This window comes from Heliangelus exortis, chromosome 1 (assembly GCF_036169615.1).
Source record: "Heliangelus exortis chromosome 1, bHelExo1.hap1, whole genome shotgun sequence".
In the NCBI taxonomy this organism is placed as follows: domain Eukaryota; kingdom Metazoa; phylum Chordata; class Aves; order Apodiformes; family Trochilidae; genus Heliangelus; species Heliangelus exortis.
Genome location: NC_092422.1, coordinates 129,033,925 through 129,056,189, shown reverse-complemented (window position 1 = coordinate 129,056,189; position 22,265 = coordinate 129,033,925). Strand labels below are relative to the sequence as shown.

The window sequence follows — 22,265 nt, the reverse complement described above, 5'->3', positions numbered from 1 at the left end:
TAGAATAGGTTTTCAAATCAAAGCATTTTTTCCCAGAATCTAATAATCTCATAATGATTTTTGTGTAACACCAAAAGTCTTGAAAATCCCAAATCTTTGGATTTAAGCAAATTATAAGAGACAGTAAAGTGTAGAGGACTTCAAACCAAAGCTTACTTTTCTATGTGCATTTTACTAATAGTTTAGGAAAATATCTTACAATAAACATAACCTTGACTTGGTGTTCTCTGGCATTTTTTTTTTTGTTGTTGCTGTTGTGTGGAGTTTTTTAAAAATATTGATTTCATGCCTTTAAGTGACTAACATTTGTAATAGTTACTCATGTCCTGCAGCATTTTAATTTGAGCAGTCATACTCACACTATATTAGTAATAATACTGGTATGAGTGTTTTGACCTCTAGATAACCTATTCTTACAAATATAATCTGTAACACTATCTATAGAAGGAAGCAGTATGACCTAGTTGATAATAAACTCTCTCTTCAGTATCCTTTAATTGCCATCATAAAAAGAAAAATTATACACCTGAATGAAACCCAGACATTTCAGAAATTTATATTTCTATTAAAAAATGATTTACCAAGATACAAAAATGCTTAGTAGTTTAGCTGTAGAAAACTTTTGGGTGAAAAGCCTGTGCTCTCATTAATTAAGAAGAGGTTCCAGACATCTCAATGAGTTCAGGAAGGGAGAAGTTTCAGGATTTTAAATTTTGATTTCATGTGTGCGAGATCAGCAGAACAGCTGGGAAAGAGGACAGAAAGTGTGATCCATAAAAGCAGATGAAAACAAATGACAAACTTATACAGAGAAGAAAGGAAAATTAAGGAAAGGAAGATCAACAAAGGCATGTAATATACTTAATGGAAGAGAATTATTCAATTACCAAATATGATGGAAGCGCCATTGGATCTGAATACGCATTTTTGATTTTGAGGCCAAAATCCCCATCGTGCTCTTTTTCTACTGAGCTAATTGTAAAGTCTGACTTTTTTGGGAAAGCTTTCAATTTTGGACCTTTTAGAGTCCATTGAACCACAGGTCCCACTTCTTACATCTTTGTCTGAATACTCCCTTGGGCATGGGTACAGGGGAACAAACAGGGGGAATTAACTGGAATGCTTTAAGGGGTTGCCAGTTTGCGGTTGCCCAGGAATAATTTATGGGACACATAAAACTCAGTCTTCCCCATGACAGAAGCCAAGGATCAAGGGTTATTCCTTCACTGCCTGAGAATCTTTCTCTCAGAATAATAAAATACAGCAGAAAAAAATGGATCTTTAAACTCTAGCTTTCATTTTCTCACAAGACAACAATTTTATCACCATTTTATTGAAAGAACAGAATGATTTCCCTTAGACACATACTCAGCTGAAAGATAAGCAGATTTTTTTTTCTTCTGCAGTGTTTTATCCATAGTTCCCTTAAGGCCTAATTCTACAGTTAATCTGACAGAATATTTGCAGCTGTTGGAGATCATAGGATAGAGACAGCTGTAGGCATGAGGAAAATGCCTAGAAATCCCAAATTACAATAGACAATAGGCTTATATGTGTAGATAAGACAGGGACTGGGACTTTGTTCTGGTTTTGTTTCATTAAAAACTTGCAAGCTGTTGGTAAAAATATTCTTTTATAAGGAAAAGAATGAAAAAACTGCAGAAGATAAAAATATTATTAAAAAATATTAAAAATAACCAAGTTAGATATAGAATAAGATAGGTTGTACCAATTTTTTCATCCTCAGAATAACCTGTGTAAATTTTAGTAGCCTTCTGCAAGATAAATACCCATATATCCTTACATTTGTAATGCTAAAAACCTCAAAGTGTCTAACATAATAGCAAGGTAAATTTTTAACATTGCAAAAGCTTTGACTGTGATCATAGCATTGTTTGCTGGAAAAGGAGGAAGAACTAGGGATCAGTCTGAAAGGTACTATACAATATCAGGTGATTTCTCATAGCTGAAGTTGAAAGGGAAGAAATTAAATGCAAAACTTTTCCTAAAGATTCAATAAATAAAAGACTGGGGGGAAAAGGCATTGTATTGTTAAGATCTTCTGAAAAAAAATAAATCATGTAAGTTTAGGATATGATGGTGTTCAATAAGCATTAAGCATACAGGGACATTAGATGGATGACATGGAAAAAGACCTTAATTAATGCAATTGTATTAATTTTTTCAGAATGTGTCAAATTCTAATTCCAGTTGCACACTTAAAACCTAATCAAAGGGGCACTGGCTTCAAAAGCAACTAAAGGATCCTACAGTGTTTCAAACTTAGTCCACAAAAAGATCTATTTATACATTTTTTTCAAGTAGCCTGTAGACAGGGATCTAAAATGTATATTTTCTACAAGCAAATCTAATCCCCAATGTTTTCTTTTCTTTTCCATGTGGATTATCACATTAGAGACAAGTCACAAACAGTAGATTTATCTCCCAATTTTTGAAGGATAGATACAAGTGAAAACCGAAGCATTATTAGGAATTTGTCAAATTTAGCAAAGCAATTTATCACTGCTTTTTTTCTAGATAGGAAGGAACATGAGTCAGTGCATACAATGTGCTCTTTTGTTCATATGGAGGATACTGCTGTTCGAGATGTACATTGATGCAGTCAGCTGAGACTTAACAGCTTGCAGTTTTTTCTGCAAGGTTAATTATAAGGCTATGAATACTAAGAATTTCTTTTTATACCATAATTTTAAGTGTGAGAATTACTTAGGTCTTGATTTTACAAGTCTTTATTCATGTATGTAAGCATGTGGATGCATATCAAGGCTTTTCTGAAATTTACCTGAAGGCAGGAGGATTTATCTGGCAAGAAAAACCTGTACCTGTGAAGCAAATCTCCACAAAACAGGTTCATAGAAAAGAACTGTTTTACTTTGATTTCCTTTGGGAAATACAAACTTCAGACATTAAATTCTTCTTAGATTTCATGAATGTTGAATAGTAGATTCTAACCCAGTGTCAAATCAAACAAAACTGAAGAAAAAAAGTGAAGCTAAAGCTCTGCTCTTGACTCATCCTAGCACTGCCAGATTAATGGGACAGCACCATGATGCAATGCAGTTATTTCACTGTCTATGAGGTAAGTGAAGACTATCATTCAAATACTCATATTAATAAATTGTGGAATTTATCACCTTCTGGGCTGGAATCCTGTCAGTCTGATCCAGGCTAGCTGTCTTGCATGTGAATCTTTTTCATGACAATAATTAGTGTTTGGCATTGCTGAGGAAGCAGATAGCACAGGCCAGTCTCAGACTGTACCAGCAGCATGCACAAGGTCAAATCCATCAATGTGGCAATATAGGAAAACCTTAAAAATCTCTCAAGCCTTGTGTGCCTTGGACAGGATGAAATAAACATACCCTGTGAAATATCAGTTTTTGTGACCAACCCTTCCATACTAACCCAAAATAGACATATATGTCTTGTCTGTCTTCAGTAGGGTTCCATCTTCAGGCAGTTACCTGCTGCAGCATTGCATATTGTTGCAGACCAGATTTTCTTGTGTATGTGTTTGTGTGTGTGTGTGTGTGTATATATATATATATATATATATATATATTACTGGCACTCTGAGCTATATTGTACTTTGAAAGACAAAGCAGGACCCTGTAGATGTATTTTGCTACCAAGGAGGCTTTTGGGTAAGGATAATTTGATATCATTCCTAAGCAAAAGAGTAGACAATGAGAATACAGTTATTCTCTAGGAAAGGTAGAGCAAAAAGGGAAACAAACATGGTTCTATTTGTTGATAACATTTCAAGTTTATCTGAGGTCATTGTTGAAGCTTTTTCTAATGGATTAATCATATGGGATTTTAGTAAAAAGGACAGTAAAGCATTTATATAGGTTCTATTAGGTGCCTTGTCTTGATATGAGATCAGTGGAGATACATGTTTTTAAGGTGCTTATTTGATTCTGGGTACACTGTAATCTGCCCTTTTGCTGAGGTATGAATTGCCTTGCAGGACACACAGTGATCAACTTCTGCCAATCTTATGCACAGCTGGGATAATATATGCACAGCCACAGATAAACAGTAGCTGGAATGAAGTACAAAACTGATAACTACAAATTAGGTAACCATTTTTCACAGGGAGACTGATTAATCACTAGAAAAAGAAATAGTAAGAGAAAAGCTCCATTCCTTATTTAGGTGATGGGTGCCTTCTGGAGACTACACCTTAATCAAATAATTTTTATGATTTAGAAGACTGTAAATTTTTTGATTGCTAGGGGACACCAAGGAAAATAATGGTGACAAAGAGGGTATTAGTGCCATTAATATTTTTAGTCCTAAACTCTTGAGCTTTCTTGAAGTTACTCATTAGGAAAACATGCTCTGAGTCAGACAAAAGGCAGAAGGCATTATATACAAAATATTAACAGCTTTTGTATAGAAAAAAGAATAAAAATGTAGTGTATTATTCTTTTTCACACCATAACATAACTTATTTTCACCAAACAATGGAATAACACCCTAAATGATTTAAACACTCCTGCCAATATTTTTTTTGTTGTGTTTTCTATGGCTGCATGCTCAATTTACAAATAGTAGGTCAAACACTTTTTATATTAACTTCAGCTGTCATATATTTAATGTCTTGAGATGAATCAGCCAGCTTAACTTCATCTTTGCAAATAATTTTAGGAAAATTCTGTATCTAATTTAAAAATTTCACACAACTGCCTTAATTTCTCTTTGATGCCTTAGGAGAAAGACTTGTTTCTTATAAGTCTACTATAAAAAACAAATTACGATGAATAGTATTGTTTTAGGTCTAAAAATTTCTAGCATATCATTGAGCCAAACTGTTTACTACATTATAATGATGCCTAAGTAGTTAGGTGAAACTGAAAGAAATACTACATCTAAATAGCATCTTCAAAGCAAGAAGCAGCACAACCATCAGAGAGAATGGGTTTCCAGAATTATCATATTCTTTCAGCTAACTTTTCAGAGTGAAATGTGTTATTCAGTAACCTATACTATGCATGAAAACAGCCCTAAGATACTAGAATATGCTGCACTGTGTTTGTAATTCCATGAGGCCAAAGGAGGGTCCATGGAAGTGGTGCTGCCCAGGGAGCGGGTGGCCAGGACACCTGGTTGACCATTGGCACCTACGGGCTGCAGCAGCTGAGAAACATTGCACTGCTTCATCTCAGGGTGGGGGCATCCTTACTTAATTACTAATTTAGATGAACACATTAAAAATGCACAATTAGAAATTTAGCATTTTAAGGCATTTTTTTTTTCTTGAGAGATTAATTCAGCTGAAATAAATACCAGGGATAATATTTTAAAAGGAATTTGTCCTTTTGTAATCACTTCAGTACTATTGCCATTTACTAACTCAAAGCTAATTGCCAGCTCTGGTGTGGTAGAACTACCACTGAACTGAAAGAGAAGTTTACTGACCTGTTAGGAGGGCTGAAAGCCATTTCACTTGACTTATGTATGTAAGAGAGAAACACAAGTTCAGTATAATTTCTGCTTTATAGAAAAGAGCCCCAGGATCACTGTCTATTTGGGGTTTTTTTTTGCTAATGTAAGGGCAAAGCCTGAATGAAGAAAGCTCTCTCAAACCTGAAATGTAAAAGTAAGGAGTGCTTCCTTGCTTTAGTCTATCCTTTCAATGGGCCTAGTTCTCCTGAGGCTTTATGTCCTAATCTAAAATAGTCATAGAAATCCTTATGAACTGAAGTGCTCTGCTCAGTCTGTTCCAGCGACTGGGCTGACCATCTCTGCAGGGTTTGTAGGGTAGGTTCTGTTAATCAGTAAAATAGAATTGACTACTTGGACTTAAATCTTATTGCTTCATCACAAGATAGCAAATGATTCTCAGACTGCTCCTAATTCCCCTCATAAAGGCCTCATGACCATTACTATCATCCTTCATGTTGCACAGCATTCTATCCTCATTCGCATGACCCAGATCAGTAATCTTGCAGCTACTGAATGTATTTGAAGGATTTACTTCCAGAGCAAGTTATTATTAAGTGTTGCAAAAAGCAATGTGACCTACTGAGACAAACTTTTCATTTAAAAGACTTTCTGGACTGTTTCAAATTAATACTTTCCAAGGTAAGACACGCCAATACATGAATGCATTTCTAGCAGGAAAATACTCATTTTCTTACACCCAATTGGTAGTTTGGCACTGAAATGACTACTAGCACTAAGTAGAAACTAATTATCTCTAAGGCAAAATGTTGCATTTTTCCCATATTGCAGTTCCTCTACAACTGCATAGTTTTTATATATAAACTAGCAATGTATGCTGAGCTTATTTCAAAGGGAGATGCTATGAAAAATAAGAAAAACCTAAAGAAACCAGAAAAGATATGCAATTGTCATGACACAGGTATACAACATATACTTAGGGTAAATAGCATTCATTCCAGATGAGATGAATAGTCACAGTTACAAAGGAAAAATTTCTTTCCTTCTTGAAGAGAACATTTTGATCATATCTAATCAATAAAGAACCAAGGAAAGACACAGGAAAACAAAAGGAAAGACTTGAAAAGCAGAAAGCGTGGAAAAGTCTAATTGTGTGAGATTAGACAGAATTTGTATAACAAATTATCTGCACACCTATTTCCAGATACAAAACTTGGTAGGCACTCTGCTATATTACATAGCCACATCATATATGCAGTACTATGTGTCAAGTGTTCTGTTATTTTCTCTTACTCAGTTTAAAGAACAAATGTGAGAAAGTGAACAAAAGAGACATATTCTTCCCTTCAAAGTGATATCAACACTGTGGTACTTTCAATCCACAGAGCTGGAAGATAAATAGGAACTGAAAAAAATAGGCTGCTGAAATTTAAATTATAGTCATTTTGAATGGTAATGATGGTCTCAAAGATGCATTCTTGATTTAGTAAAAAAGCATAGTAATGTACTCTTTACATCCATATCTTTCTACATGACTAAAGAGTGGATAAAAATGTATAAATAAGAAATGCCAGAAAAAGACTCATTAACTGCAATATCTCTGTGAATGTTATTATGAGTTTCTTAATTGAATTCAAAAACTGGTTCTTCTTCAGGTAGCACAATGATTGGTTCTTGATCCTTAATTTCTAAGTTGAGGCTGATTTAAATGGAACACTTACATTTGTGCATTACATAGATGTGTAAATTTGAAGTTATAATTTCATTCCAAGCTTTATATCAAAGTAGTGAATAAAAGAAACCTATACATAAATTTAAAGAGAAAAAAAATTAAGAGAAGCTGAAACACTATCCCCAGGTTCTTCAGATCAAAGTTGCAAATTCTTTTGAGACTTTGCAAAGAAAAACTAAAAGACTAAGAGAAACCCGAAAACCCTGCAAATTAAAAAAAAAAAAAAAAAAAAAAAAAAAAAAAAAAAAAAAAGAAAAAGCTTTCAGAATGCAAATAATGCCACTAACATTAACAGTTATGGCTGACAAATAAACCTGTTAGTGTATAGAATGAATTTGCAAACTCATTTTAAAGTACCATCTATTTTTTCTGTCACTGGAGAATGTCACCCTCTAATTATACTGGAACTGTGTGCTGCCAAGAGGTTACTTTTTTGCTTGCAATTTTATTTTAATAGTTCTCCTTAGCTCCTGACAGCTACTATTAGTCAGTGTACTGGTTTTACAAGGAGGTGCACCAAAGACAGTATTAAATTATTAAGTAATTTATGCAAATGAAAAGCTAGTTGCCATTGGCTGACAAACAAAAAACAAAGTGAAGATGCTAGGGCTTATGGGGAGCCTTTAACTTCTATAGATAGAAATTGCCATGTGTTCAATAGGGAATGCAAAAAATTCTTTTTCCTTCTGAAAAATCTATGTAGTGAGTCATTAAGGGCCTGGTTATTTTTTAAGAATTGCATGGAATGCAGAAGGCTCAGAATTAATGGCAACATGAAATAGAAAATGTCTCTGGTTAATTTCACAGATGAAACAACACTGTACAATTCACAGTCTCCCCTATATCTCATAGGCATCTTTAAAATGTTTTACACCAGAAAAAAAATTTGCCAAGTAACTGCTAGAGTAGGTGGTCTTGATTTTCATTACATGACTGCATAAAACCAATACAAGAACTGACATGTGAATCAAGTTTAAGCCAATCAAAGTTACATGAACAAGGTACTCACTTTTTCTTTAGTCTTCGGTCCTTTTCTGCCTGGGTTCCAAGCTTGCCTAATCCCAGAGATTCCTGAGCTGCTGCCTCTGTTTCCATGTAACCTCCTGGAAAGCAAAACAAAATAAATCCCACCATATTTTCCCATAGCTCTTTCACAGTTCTTCCCCCTTGCCAGCATCATACATGTTTGTTTCCTTAACCCATGCCAGCTGGTGTTCATCAAGAACAATTATCACCTACAGCAGTAAATTCTAGCAAGAAATGGCTACATGGAAAAAAGTAGATCTTTGCCTATTTTTCTTTGCCTCCTATAGTCTCCTGGTCTTAAGCAAACAATGTCATCACCATTTTTTAATCTTAGTTGGGAAATGTACAAATTAAAGTGATTTCTTAAACACTATCATTATTATTGACATAATACATGTCTTAGTGTCATAATAATCAAGTCTCCATTTTGCTCTCAGAGTCTTAGAGTCTTTGATGTGGTTATACCTGCACACTCCCAAGCCAGAGAAGGCACAAAGCCTCCTACATTTCCCTGGAGGGGCTTTTTAGTCACCTAATTCCTGCTGAAGTCATGGTAACTTGAATAATTTGCCTAGAGTGACAAGGGAAGCTTGCAGTAAGCCAGGACTCCCCAACCAAAATAAAATCATATTAACTAAGAGTGTGACTGGTGTTGTATGATCTGGTGTCCATTACTGTGACTTGCCTGGTGCAGAAGTGGAAAGATGCTCTGAGTTTTTTATTGCTGCCTGGATTCAAAGCAGAAGGGACCTGCTCACTGGTTTTTACAATGTCCTTTCAAACCAAGTGGGGTTTTAACATTCCTGCTTGGCTAATCAGAATTTTTCCCTGTTCAAGAGGGCATTGCTTCTGCAAGTCCCATGATGAGAATGATGCCTTTAGACACAAATGCAGAACACATGTTTTGCTTCATCTGTCTCAAAGTTTTACTGAGTATCTTCTCTCATGAAATACTTCTTGCTGACTCTGGAGTAAGCCTTCGATTATTGTACCACTAAATCACACCTTTCTGAGAAATCAGCTCACAACATGTTAGATAGAGATGGCAGGAGTGCAGTGCAACGAGAGTTTATCACAGATTGGAAAGTATTCTGGGCATAATGAACTTCACCATAGGACAAACACATCTGGCTCTTTGAATAACATGGGGCACATTGGGACTGAGTGACTGTCCTGTCAGGATCTTGCAGACAGCCACGATAAATGCTTCCTAACAAGCTGACCTTTGCACACACCAGTATGCAAACCCCTGTAATATTTTCAGGTTTTTAGGGACTAGAATATTTAAAATGTATCATGGGAAAGATATGTAAGAAAGATATGTATTCCACAAGTCAGAGAGAACAGGCTAAGTTTAAAATCAGGCACATAAATAAATAAATAAATAAATAAAAAATCATTTGTGCTCCCTGCAACATTATTTTCCCCTTTTCTGATAATTAGAAGAAATCTTAAAGAATCTAGAAATCTAGATTCTAAGAAAGATCTCTTAAGAAGTGAACTTGGTTTTGGAAAACAACACAGAGGGTGTAGCAGAGATGGTAAAAGAAGGAAATTACAAAATAATGAAACTCTGAGCAGTTTAGCAGGTGAAAACCAATAATATCAGATTTTTCCATCAAATGCAGAGCATTTGGGGTGATGGCCTTGATCTATTGAAGTTAGTGATAAAACTTCCAAGGCTTCAATATTGTTTCTTAAATATGTGTATATATATTGTGTGCTCTTAGAGATATTACAGAATTAGTTACAGAAGTATTGTGTGCACTTACAACGGATAATATCACTGGGATTCCTAATATCCTTTGCATTGACATGAACTTGTAAGGTACTCCTTTAAGCATAATTGTGTACATGTTTAAATATGCATATAAGAAAAGAAATTACTGTTTCTGAGGCTCAAAATTGCTTATTATGTCTTCGGTATTTGATGTGTTATTGAAGAGAAGGTATTTTCTTAATGCAAAAGTATAAGAGGTGTATATTTATATCAAACTAGAATGTTTAATGTAAGCAAGGAATTAAATGAGATGCTATTCTTGATTTTTCATTGTAATTTTAGGTTACGAAAAGTATACAAATATACTGAAGTGCAGTGATGATAGGACTATCTAATTTTATGTGACATGTATTTCATGTGACAGTATCTTAGTATAAACAGAACTATTCATTATGTAGCTGTGCAGATAGCATATTTGTCATGGAACTGATTTGAGTACTGCCATGACTGCTATTCTTTAATTATTTTGTTTTTGTCTTTAAACTACTGCCATTGAATGGAAACTGCCACTTGTTTCTTTTTTATCTTTTTATTTTTTGTATCTTAATAATACAGATTAGAAAAACTACTCTGTAATTCATCTGCTCAATGTCATCTCAGTTTCCAAAAATATTTTGCTCATACTCTTTGGTAAGTTACCAGTATTATTTTTAATTTTATTTATACATGAAAACCCAGTTTACTTAATTAAAATGTGCATGACACTGAAATCTTTGCTGTTGAGCTAAAGAATAGAAGCCACAAATGTCTTTTAAATGCAAAATCTTCAATATATGAATATATTTTTGCAATGTCATGAACTAGTTTTGGAAATTACAAATAGGCTTCAGCCAGATATACATCTGTTTTACTAATCATGTTGAGTATTACAAATTAATCTATTGCCATACTACATTGCTCCTGAGACAACATCTTTGTCATCTAATTTTCTGAGTTACTGTGAAATAATATTATGCATAATATTATGCATTATTATGCATAATCCATCCATATTAAGAAAACTGATTTTATGAAAAGTAAATGTGAACTAAGAATGCAGTCTGGACTTCTAAAACTCTCCATCGGTGCAAATGGTAACAGCAGGTATATCTGAGGGACTCATATAACAAATTTTGAAATACATTAAACTATGAAAAAGATTGAATAAATCAGTTTCGTTTTTCCTCTAGTAAGAAAATTAGTTTTTAGTTATTAGAATTATATTTAGTTATTAGAAATTACGTTTATTTTTCAAGAACACTACGCTCCCACAGAGAGGAGAGAAGTTGGAGTATAAATGGTGAATACTCACTTATTTGATTTTACTCTGATACTTTGACTTTAATATTACCTGATTTTATTCTCTTCTATTTTAATGATTGGTTTGCTAGTTGTGATAAGGACATGTTTCAAAATTGATTTAATTTTTTAATTCCAGATTTATATATTGCTTAAGCATTTACAGTTACTGCAGACTCTTAACATTCTTTTTAAAGTATTATGTGGTCAACAGGGCAGTAAAAATTTAGTGCTCCACAAATTTTGACTGTGTGATGTCTTCACGACTGGAGCCAGTATTTCTGCTTCACTGACACACCTATAACAATTTGATGGCATCATTGACAAGATTCTAATCTTCATCTAACTAATCAGAGAGCCTAGCAATATGGACCACAGCTAAGGATGTATTTACCCATCTGGGCATACACCTAATTCAAGAAAGTGTTGAATCAGTAGGTTCAGTGAGGAGGATGACCCCAGTAATCTGTGCCAAAAGTCTCCTCTCATTTGTGTCACAACCAGAGCAAACTCCGGACAAGTGTAATTGCTGATAGTAATGAAGTTTAATGGGAAGGTTCTGCCAGACAAAATTGAAAAACAAGCAAATGGGAAATTGAAAAGTAGTGAAATTAAAAATGGGAAAATGATTGTGAAATGGTGACTGTGGCTTGTTACCACTAATTCCTTACTGAGCTGTCCAAGTCGAGCCTTCTCTTTTTTACCGAACAAACGTCCGATTGAAGACTTGATGCCTTTCTTCTTGGGAGCTTTGTGCAGGGAGTCCTGGCTGCTATTGACACTGCCAAGACCAATGCTTTCTGGCTCCAATGAAGTGGGCAAACTACTAGAAAATGATAATAAAGAAATAGAAAAGATTACATGTAAAAATTTGCAGGTAATTTTTCACTTTCTTCTGAGAAGATCTGCAGACTCATTAATTGGCTGTATTTTAGTAATGATCACCCAACATAAGAAGCAATCATATAATCTTTAAATTATTTAGGAACATGTAAAGCAATACAAGATCACATTTTCAGTATCAGGCTGACTGGATTTTATTAAAAAAAAACCCAGAAAATAAATATTTTTTAATTTGATAAGAGCAGCTGGCAAAAAATAGAAGGATCAGCCTGCTGCTTTTCTTCCTAGGATTTGCAGTATTGCTACTTCTAGTGGTCATCAAAACTGTATCTCAAAACAAAAATAACTATCAAGTATTTTAGCACTGATAAACAGTCTTAGAGTCATGCAAGAAACAAAGGGTAAGGCTTTCTCTCTCATGGCAGGGGAAATCATTGCCAAGAAGAAAGAGGGAGAAATCAGGTCATTTTGGAATAAATTTTGAACAAAAATGTAATTTGAAAAGGATAATGCATGGTAGAATTGGAAAGTACCCATTTATGTTACAAACTCCATACCTTCTGGCATCATTGTGGTATGAAGATGGAAGGGTATGAGTCATTCTGATAGCTCTGGGTGTTGGAGGAGGAGAAGTTTCACATTTGATTGTGGCTTTATCTTCATGCCCATCTTCTTCTACCACTGCAATCTGGGGAACAAGCATTCCATTGAGAGCAGATTAACTTTTCAAGAAAGTTTCAACATGTGCTACACAAATCTGTCAAGTTAACTGAAGCATGTGTGGATTCAAGTGCAATTTTTTGAGTAAATTTTGAGGATTCTTAATTTTGAAAGAAACTATTAAAGAAACTACTGGAAAAGAGTAATTGTCTAAATTTTCCATGGATGTATCTGATAAGAAAGATATTATACTTGGGGAAAAATTTAATTCCTTTTATGCCAAAAATGTTGATCCAGTAAAGCTCTAAACATGAAAATAACCTTAAACATGAGTGGGCCTATTGCATTAAATAGGTTTATTCATGTAAAACAAGTTTTTCAGGGAAGTAAGGGAGAAAGTAAATACGGACATAAACAGGCCCACTCTCTCCATAAGCTTGTCAACAGAATGGTCAGAATGCTTGAAAATATAAGCATGAACAAGAAGGAAATTTGTTACAGTACATAACAGTTTATCTTAAATACCATTTCCTTTCAAGTAAGGATAAATGCCATATTCAATACCAGGTCTGTAAATGACTTCATGTTACTCCAGGAGATTTCAACCAGTCTCACTCTGCTTCCTCTAGCAAGAAGAATGGCCAAAATACATTTGAAAGTTATTCTTCCAAGTTCACACTTGATTTTTAATTCTATGCCTAATTCTAAGTTTGTGCTGGAGGGGATCCAAGATACCACTGGAGGTTTAGCTGTGATCCCTCCAAGCCTTTAAATTAAAATTATTATGTTCAGGAATTGAACTAAGAAGTGAGTGAAGGGGATGCAGTGGCTGTCAAGGAAGCCAGTTGTTGAAATAGCAGAGGAAAATGATTGTTGTACTCTCCCAGAAGTAAAAAAAAAAACCAAACAGAATCCTACCTTTCTCCGATGTTTCCTGAGGTCGCTTGGCTTATAATGGTAACAAAAAGCAGCAGCAAGAACAAAAGAATAATTAATAATTCTTATATGAGCATAACAAAATGCCACACATTCATTCTTCTCACATTCAGAAATGGGAAGCAGAGATTTCATTAATTTAATACTGTCTGTATTATATACTAATTGTACACTTTGTGCTGTAACATGATTACCCCTGGCCAATATGGCATCCTGGGAAAGCAGTTATTTTTTCCCAAAGTTATTATTTCCTTAATTTTATTAAGCTTAGAAAAGAATAGGACAATGAAAGCTTATAGTAAAATTCATTATCTTTGGAATTTTCATATAAATTATTCCACTACTCCCAATGCAGAAATTATGTTGCTTTTTGGTTTCCTTTTATAGTTTTATCTAGTATTAGAAATGTACCATTTAGAGTAGAGATTGACTCACCAAGTATGAACACAAAATATCATCGAAAAATATCAGGGCTAAAAAGGGGGTATTTGTCTCCAGTTATCCCATATTTATGTGACTAGCATTTTCAGTAAATGGATACAAATCCACTTATCTTCTGCCCTGCAGCATTATTTGGCTGTAGAAGGCTGCTATAACATGTCTTGATCAACCCCCTTTTAATTTCCATTTTTGGCAGAGGTCTGGTTCATTCAAGCAAAGATGAAGAAACTCTGCAGAATTTATTTACTGCATGGCCTGGGCCACAGAGACTCAACTAATATTGCTCCTCCAGCCAACCCCTGCAGGATCATTTGTCAGTTTGGGCTCTAGAGATGACGTCTCTACACAGCTCTTCCCAGCTGGCAGTCTGTTGTATCTGTCCCCAGCCACTAAGAAGAAGGAAATATGTAGCATTCAACTTCTGCATGGCAGAAGTGTCCTGAAATGGCTGTTGCATTTGCTAGTGAGGACGAGCAAAGCTGTGGGCTGTGCTGCTGAGCACTGTGCCTGTGGCATCTATGGCTCTTGTGCCTATGGCTTATGGTATGTCAAGGGTTCAGCTGCAACTCATATGGACACCCCTCGCTGAACTTTTGATGAATGCCAACAAGGCCATGGCAACCTGAAGTGCAGAATCCATGCTGTCATTTTGTACTTGAATCTGGTGACCCTACTGACCCAAGTGAAAGCAAGCAGGTAGTGAAGGTTTCTTCTGGAAGGTCAGTTTAACTACTGCCATGGGGATGGAGCCAGATTGCTCAGTTTAAATGGCCAGTGAAATGCAGCCAAACTGCATACTGGAGAAGGTGTTGCTTTGGGGAAGTAGCTGCAAGTACAGCAGCCTGCACACCCACCTCCTCCACAAGGGTCTGTGCCATCAACATTTTCATTTTTCCTGTTCAGCAGTGGGAAGAGAGGAAGAGCAAAGAATCAGGCCTGTAGTTTGCAAGGCCTGACCTCCTATTGCAATAAGAAAGCATTGTCCTCAGTTTCCAGGAAGGCAGCAAACATCATCCTAAGCTAGAAGAGGTAGAGGTGGATGCCAGTAGCTTTCAGTTCTCAGGAAAAGTGAGTACTCAGCTGGTACTCACTCACTCTCTACTCAAATGGTAGAGAAAAGTACCTATTCCCAGCTGAGCAGAATGAACAGCCAGGCTGCACTCCCAGCTGTTCTTAACAACCTTCTTGGCTAGGAAGAGTTGATTTCTGGTTTTTGGTGAGATCAAAGCTCATTTCCCCTCTCCTAAGAGGCTCCACAGGGAATCAGTGCTGCTGCTTCCCAGGAATGAGCCACAAGGGGACATTGATGACATTTAGATTATCAGAGAAATAGCAAATAAAGAACGATGTCACAAATATCCTATTCTCCTCCCCGTACATGGAGATCACCAGAGTGGGCTGCTTTGGTTCTCTCCTAGTACTTAAAGGGATGAATTCTCCCAGGCTCCAATCTGCTTTGCAGCCCACACTGACCAACTGCATCCTCTGTCTTCACTCTGATCAGTATGAGTTTTACACCTTGAATATGCAAACACTTGCATATTCATTGTATATATTGTTGCATTGAATATTTTTGACTAGGACCAAAATCTGATTTTTTGCAAGTCCCTTTTCAAGTCAAACTAGTTATTTCAGGATGGGACTTCAAAGGTAGAGGAATGTTAGAAATCCTTTGCATGATAATTTGACAACTTTGTATCTGTTTGTGTCGTGTAAGATGCTGCAATATGTCAATGAAATGTTGTTGGAAAACAAAGCACTTAAGTGCTTGATGAATGAATAATACATACACAATGCTGCAAAGACAACAGAGTATACTAAATATGCAGCTAGATCCAAATAATCATATACATGAAGTAATAGCAAGTTTTAATGTCTTCCAGACATTTCCGGGACACTTATACTCACCAATAGTCCCACAGAATACTGTGTAATGATTGTATCATTTCAGAGCTTTTCATTAATTAATATTTCTTACACATAAAATGATTAGAGTAATTCCAGTGATCAGTTCTGATTCTCACTAATTCTGCTGCCTGAAGGCCCTTGATCTTCAGATCAAGAGGTCCCTGGGGAATCACGCAATGCACAAAAACACAACTAAAAAAAGGAAACCATCCATATTACAGGGAGTTTGCTAACTATGTGTATGATGAAGAGGTAAATAAAGAATTAGAGATGAGGCATTCATACAGTGACAAGATCAAGTATTTAATACTAGAAACATCACACCTAAAACTGGCAACGTGAAGTTTCTTACCAGCGTCATAACCCCCATTCTGTCCATCTCCCTGGCTGGGCTGCGTGGGGTGAGTTTAGGAGTTGAGTGTCCACTGGGAGGAGATGAGCTTGCAAGTGATGATGCTGTCACTGAGCCCGTGATGGATGTACCTTGGTGGACTCTGGCCAAATTTAAGCCTTCCAGGCTCACACTGGCTACTCTGTTCTCTATTTCTTCAGCACGCAGTTCTGTTGACTCTTTCTCTTCTTGGATTAACCTTGTTAAATAAAAGAAGAACGTGTTTGCATTTGTCTCTGCAAAACCAAAAAGCAAAGCTAAAACATTTAATTTCATATGAGATTCAAAGCAAAAAGGAAGTAAATACGAATAGCATTCATCAACTCCAAAATATTGAAAATGGTATTTTTAATCACTAGAATGATAAAATTATTTTTCTGAATTCCTTTATCTTTAAAAGCTGAAGAATCTGCCCAACAACCAGACTTTATTTCCAGTACTCCCAAAATTTCATATTTCCCAAATTTCAAAATTTCATATTTCCCAATTTCAAAATTTCCCAAAATAACATATCAGGTAGATTGGTTCCTTGCAAAGGAGCCAGTATAGGTGAAGGGCAGTTAACAATCTGATTTACCACAGACTCCAGTCTTAATGGAATTAATCTTTTTTTTTGTTTGGTTTTTTTTTTGTTTTTGTTTTTTTTTTTGGTTTTTTTTTTTTTTTTGGTTTTTTTTTTTTTTTTTTGGTTTTTTTTTTTTTTTTTTGTGAAGAGTAGGAAAAAATATGAAAGATCCAGGCTAAATGAGAGAATATGAAGTTTGGGAAGGCTGAAACTGTGAAGCATTCTTTACTAAGTGAAATGAAGGAATCACAATAAATGAAACCATAATGTATTGTAAACAGAAACCTACAAATTCCTTTTTCATTTCAGTAATCTGAATTCTGAATCATCTTTTATAATAGCACAAAAACAAGGCAAAATATTTTTTATCTCTTTTTATAACTCAAATAATTTGATAAACCCTTATAGTGTTTGTCAATATAAAAAAAGAAGAAAAAACCCAAACAATAAAGGCAACGTGAAATGGAACAGAGTTTAAGACTATCCTTGTAGAATAATTTTTCTGAAATATATTGAGGAACGCAAAATTAGTTACGTGGTTCTTTAATAATGCTTGTGGTAGTAATGAAAGCCTATAGTTCAGTATAAACTTTTCAGTAAGGGAAATAAACAACTCTCCATGGGCCTCCAGCAAAAAATGGATATTTTCAATGTGCTCCCCCGCTTCCTTTTTGAGATAAAACTGTACCTCACGTCTAAAACAGGATCCTGTGTTAAGTAAAACATTGATGTGATCGAGAAATGCACAAAAAATATCCTACTATATCATCTGCAGGTACAATTTCTTGTGAAAACCTTCAATGTAATCCATAATTACTTTTTAGCTGTCAAAGTGCTAGTACTTTTCAAAACACATTTTTGCATCTACAACTTTCTGAAGTGGTCACAGTGCTGACTTCTTATTATTAACAGAAAATACCAACAGGGTTCCCTCTTTTACATATGATCTTTAAGGAGATTTACCCTCTCAGCAAAATCTATCTTTGACTCTCTATCTTGGCAGCTGTAATAACAGCAGAGTAATCCTATCTCAATGGAGAAATTTTTGGGAGTAGTGGAAATAAAAAGCTGCATATCTATACTAAAAAAGTCTCCCCTGTGAACAGAAAAGCCATTTAATTTCAATACACCCCATTGGAGTTGTGCCTTTGAAGTTAGCTTGCTGAGAGAATAATTCAAATCTAGAAAAAGATAATCTGGTTTTCATTATATTTCTAACCACAGTCTTTCTGTCTATAGCTGTACCATGAAGTCACTATACATTTAGTTATCTCCACTATCTTCTTTTAGAGAAACAGTCACTAATGAGAAGATATTTTTTTCATACACTAAATTTTTTATTTATCCTTTCTGAAGAACATGTAGGAATGGTTTAAGCCTAACATATGCTTTTGTTTTTAAAAATCAACTAAAATAAATCATTGGATTCTCTATCACTCCAATTCATCACCTGTTTCCAAGAACTTTAACCCAACTTGGGTTATGAAAAATCACATTCTATGTCTCCATAGGAAATCAAAACCACACCTAACAAAAACTGGCTTATAGAGATGCCACACAGTAGTATTTATGAAAAGAAAGCACGAAGAGCACTGAACATTTCTGTTATGTGGTCATTAGTAATAGGAGTCATGCAGAACAGTGAAAGGGACCTTGAAAAGAGGATTATGAATAAGAATCTGTCAAATCTGCAATTTGTTAGCCTTTTCTGGCATATTTCTTTTCAATTGGACAGCAGTTCTGCACTTGAAACATATTTTGAAAGAAATTTCTGTGTTTAGGAAATGAAGATGCCATTGTTATCTTCACACACTTAATACACTCACATGAAAAGTGTTTAAATGATGTTTAAATGTACGAGTGGTTTTCTAATTTTTAAGAATCAGGCTACGTACCTGATTTCTTTATTGATTGCATCTAGCTGCTCCTGAAGCATCATGGCCAGAGTCTGGGCATCAGAATGGCCACTTGGTGACAGAAGGTCCATGGAACTGAAAAGTGTTTCTCTATCATCGTCATCAATGTCAGACATTTCAGTGTCACTTTCAAATGGATGGCTGCTCAAAATGCCAATCTGCTGGGTCCTATTCCACTCGTGATCCCCAAGTGATTTTACCTGAGTAGGAATTAGGATATACATGGCTTATTCCACAGAAAACACCTGCAAAGTTGAAATGCTATAAAACTGGAAAGGAAAGCAACTAACATTTAAAACGATTCCATGATTAATACTTGCAGTGTTACAGATGATTTTTCAAGTAATTTCTAATACTGTGTAAGATTAATTCTCAGGAAAATTTACATAAAAGTATGCCCAGAAAAGACAGACAGTCAAATATGCTTGAACTTTGATGCTTGAACTTCAGCCTTGTCTTCCTTCATTTTAGTACTACAGTATTCTCGTCTTTAGTATGTATAACAAAACACTCTCCTAGTTCTGCTTGGGATTCTCTGATGTGTTGTTTGGTTTTTGTTTGTTTTCTGGAAATACTCAAAGTGTAAGCTGAAGAGCCTGAAATGCAATCTCTTCTCAGAGAAAATAGGAGAAGAAATTCAGGATTCACCTTTGGCTCATCTCTGCGTACACCCATCCGGCCTCTTCTAGGTCTCCTTATCACTTTAGTTGACCGATAATCAGACTGGCTATCAACCAGTGAGCCCACAGAGTACCTCAGCTCTGCTGATGTGTCAAGGTGAGGTCTATAAAAAGAACCACAGAAGTAAACTGAGACAGTAGTAGTTTAATAAAGCACAGTCCAATTACCTTCTCTCTAGGAACACAAATGGCTTTTTAAAAAAAAATGTAAATTATTGTGCGTAAGAACAAATTACAGAAACAATGCACAAAATAGAATTTTAAAATGAAAACCTGAAATTATATTACAAGAAAATTAATGGAAGAAAAAAAGAACAATAAAGCCTTTGCTATTTCAAAATGAAGAACTTACATAGTAAAAGTGATTGTCTAAAATTATAATGTGAAAAACAAGCAGATTTCAGGACAAGATAATTAAGATAGCTGGCTTCTGAATGTACTATCCTGTATATTTTACTTCCATTACTTTCCTGAATGACTATCTGAAAGGTTACTGTAAGCATGCTACATATTCACAAGTGAGCGAACTGCCTTGCAATATCTAACATCACTTATGAATGGTTCATGTTTATTTGATAATACTTTTCAGAGTTTTAACTTCCAATTCTGCCTGTAACCCTAGAAGTCTTGGGACATTGTGGTGAGACATACATATGCTGAATTTGTCATATCTTTTCTTGGTCACAGAACACAGTCCCTGGCTTTTCAGTCCTTGGTCAAGCTACAGCAGTAAAAGTTTGCTTCATGGTGCAATTCAAGAATGCTGCCCATGGGTCTGTAGCTGAGTAAGAAGAGCAAAGGCTTTGTGCACCATTTGAGCATTTAACCACAGCAGTGGAGACCTGAAAAATTTTGAGTTCTTAACATGTAAGCCATCTGTACATAAAAAGACACGAACTGCCAGTGGCATCCTGGCTTGTATCAGCAGGACTGGGGATGTAATTCTGCCCCTGTACTCAGCACTGGTGAGGCCTCACCTTGAGTCCTCTGTACAGTTCTGGGCCCCTCACTTCAAGAAGGACCCTGAGGTGCTGGAATGGGTCCAGAGGAGAGCAACGAGGCTGTGAAGGGACTAGGGGGAAAGACTTAAAAGGAGGGGCTGAGGGAACTGGGGCCTGACAGTTCACCTGAGCTCTAGTTCTGTGTCTATTTCTAAACATAGAGATTAACTTTTCCTTGAGAAGTACTTAATTTCAACTAAAACATACTCATACTTGGAAGACTGAAGCACTGGTCTCAGATTTCAGACCTCACTTTAATAAATTAAAAGTGAAAGATAATATATTACAACTCTGGTTCCTGCTTATGTATAACCATAAAAAAACCCATGAAAGCCTCTACTACAAGCTACATTGACAAACTGTAACGAAGAAGTGTAAGTACTGCGGCAAATCTAAAATAATAATGGAAGAATTTCAAGTATTAACCCAGTTTGTTTGAGAAAAAATATATAAACAATAAATAAATAAATAAAATTTCTTTAAATTTAGGGAAACAATTAGAACCAAGAGGTACCAGAATTCCTGAAACATAGGTATGTGCCATAGTAATCGAATCAGATCTATAAAAATGTCACATATACTGAATGATGGTTTAGAATTTGAGCTCATACTTTTGTCCTTTTCTGAACAACCAATAATTTATTTCTCTGTGCTTCCCATTATTTCACCTTTTAGGAAATTCTCTAAAAACACTTTTTTGATTATACCAATAAGATAGCAATTATATATTGATTATACCAATTTTTGAGAGCAGCTACGCTACAGATGTCCTAAGCCCTCCATCTACAGCACTGGATAATAATATTTTGGGGTTTCATTTGTTTAATTTGTCTGTATGTCTTCCATCTGTTATATTGTAAGCCATTTAGGGCAGTGACTTTTTTGTTTTTTGCTAGTACTGTGTTTGTTGAAACACAGCTTTGCTCTGCTAATTGATAATACTTGACACTTGCACAGCAAATTGGCAGGAAAACAGAAACAGTACAGGTTTTAGTTTCTGGCATCTAATCCCTATCTACTCACCAGCTTCATCATTCTGTTGAAAGAACAAACTCCTGCAAATACTGCAGAAGGGCTCAGAACAATGAGTATTTAAGGCTCATAGCTCCCTATTCCCAAAGGGGCTGGCAGCATTGAGAGGTGAGGTCATGGAAGGGGAAATATACTGGTTTAGGGGAACCTGCTGGGTTCCCAAGACATTTAGACAGCTTAACAAGGTCAAACAACCCTTTGACAGGGCTAATCAGGCTCTTATTTACAGAATATGAGCTAATCAGCATGAGGTGCTGCTTACCAAGGATGACTGCTCCAAAAACACCTCTACTGGATGCTGCAGCAGGTCAGCAGTCTGTGTACTTGCAAGCACACTCAAAAACCAGTGTTGTATGAGCCCGTGGTCACACACTCCCAAAGGAACCAAATTTGAACAACTACAAGCATAACATTCTGAATATCAGTGATTTACACTTCTCCATGTACAGAAAAATATTATTCTAAGAGATAATAAAAGGTCAAGGGAGAAACCTTGTCCAGGTTCTAAGTGATGTCTGAGCAAACAGTATGCAAACAATACCTGATGCAAGCAAAAAAATTCTCCAAATAGAATAAATTCGGAGGACTAGAGTGCTCTGAATTTAGTCTTCGTAAATGAGCTTTGGCTGCCATCTTTTTAAAGATT

The 22,265-nt window shown here is 35.5% G+C and overlaps 1 protein-coding gene across 7 annotated transcripts in view; it reads right to left on the bottom strand.

Annotated features, from left to right (window-relative positions):
* The window catches only part of PPFIA2 (PTPRF interacting protein alpha 2), a 289,947-nt gene that overhangs the window by 26,316 nt on the left and 241,366 nt on the right, over window positions 1-22,265 (bottom strand). For all 7 annotated transcript variants that reach the window (XM_071766166.1, XM_071766115.1, XM_071766123.1 and 4 more), the window contains 7 exons: window positions 19,555-19,690; window positions 18,886-19,106; window positions 16,387-16,624; window positions 13,668-13,697; window positions 12,647-12,777; window positions 11,918-12,072; window positions 8,172-8,265 (listed from right to left, as the gene is read on the bottom strand). In XM_071766166.1, coding sequence (XP_071622267.1) covers window positions 8,172-8,265; window positions 11,918-12,072; window positions 12,647-12,777; window positions 13,668-13,697; window positions 16,387-16,624; window positions 18,886-19,106; window positions 19,555-19,690 — 1,005 coding nt within the window. The remainder of the gene's footprint in view (window positions 1-8,171; window positions 8,266-11,917; window positions 12,073-12,646; window positions 12,778-13,667; window positions 13,698-16,386; window positions 16,625-18,885; window positions 19,107-19,554; window positions 19,691-22,265) is intronic.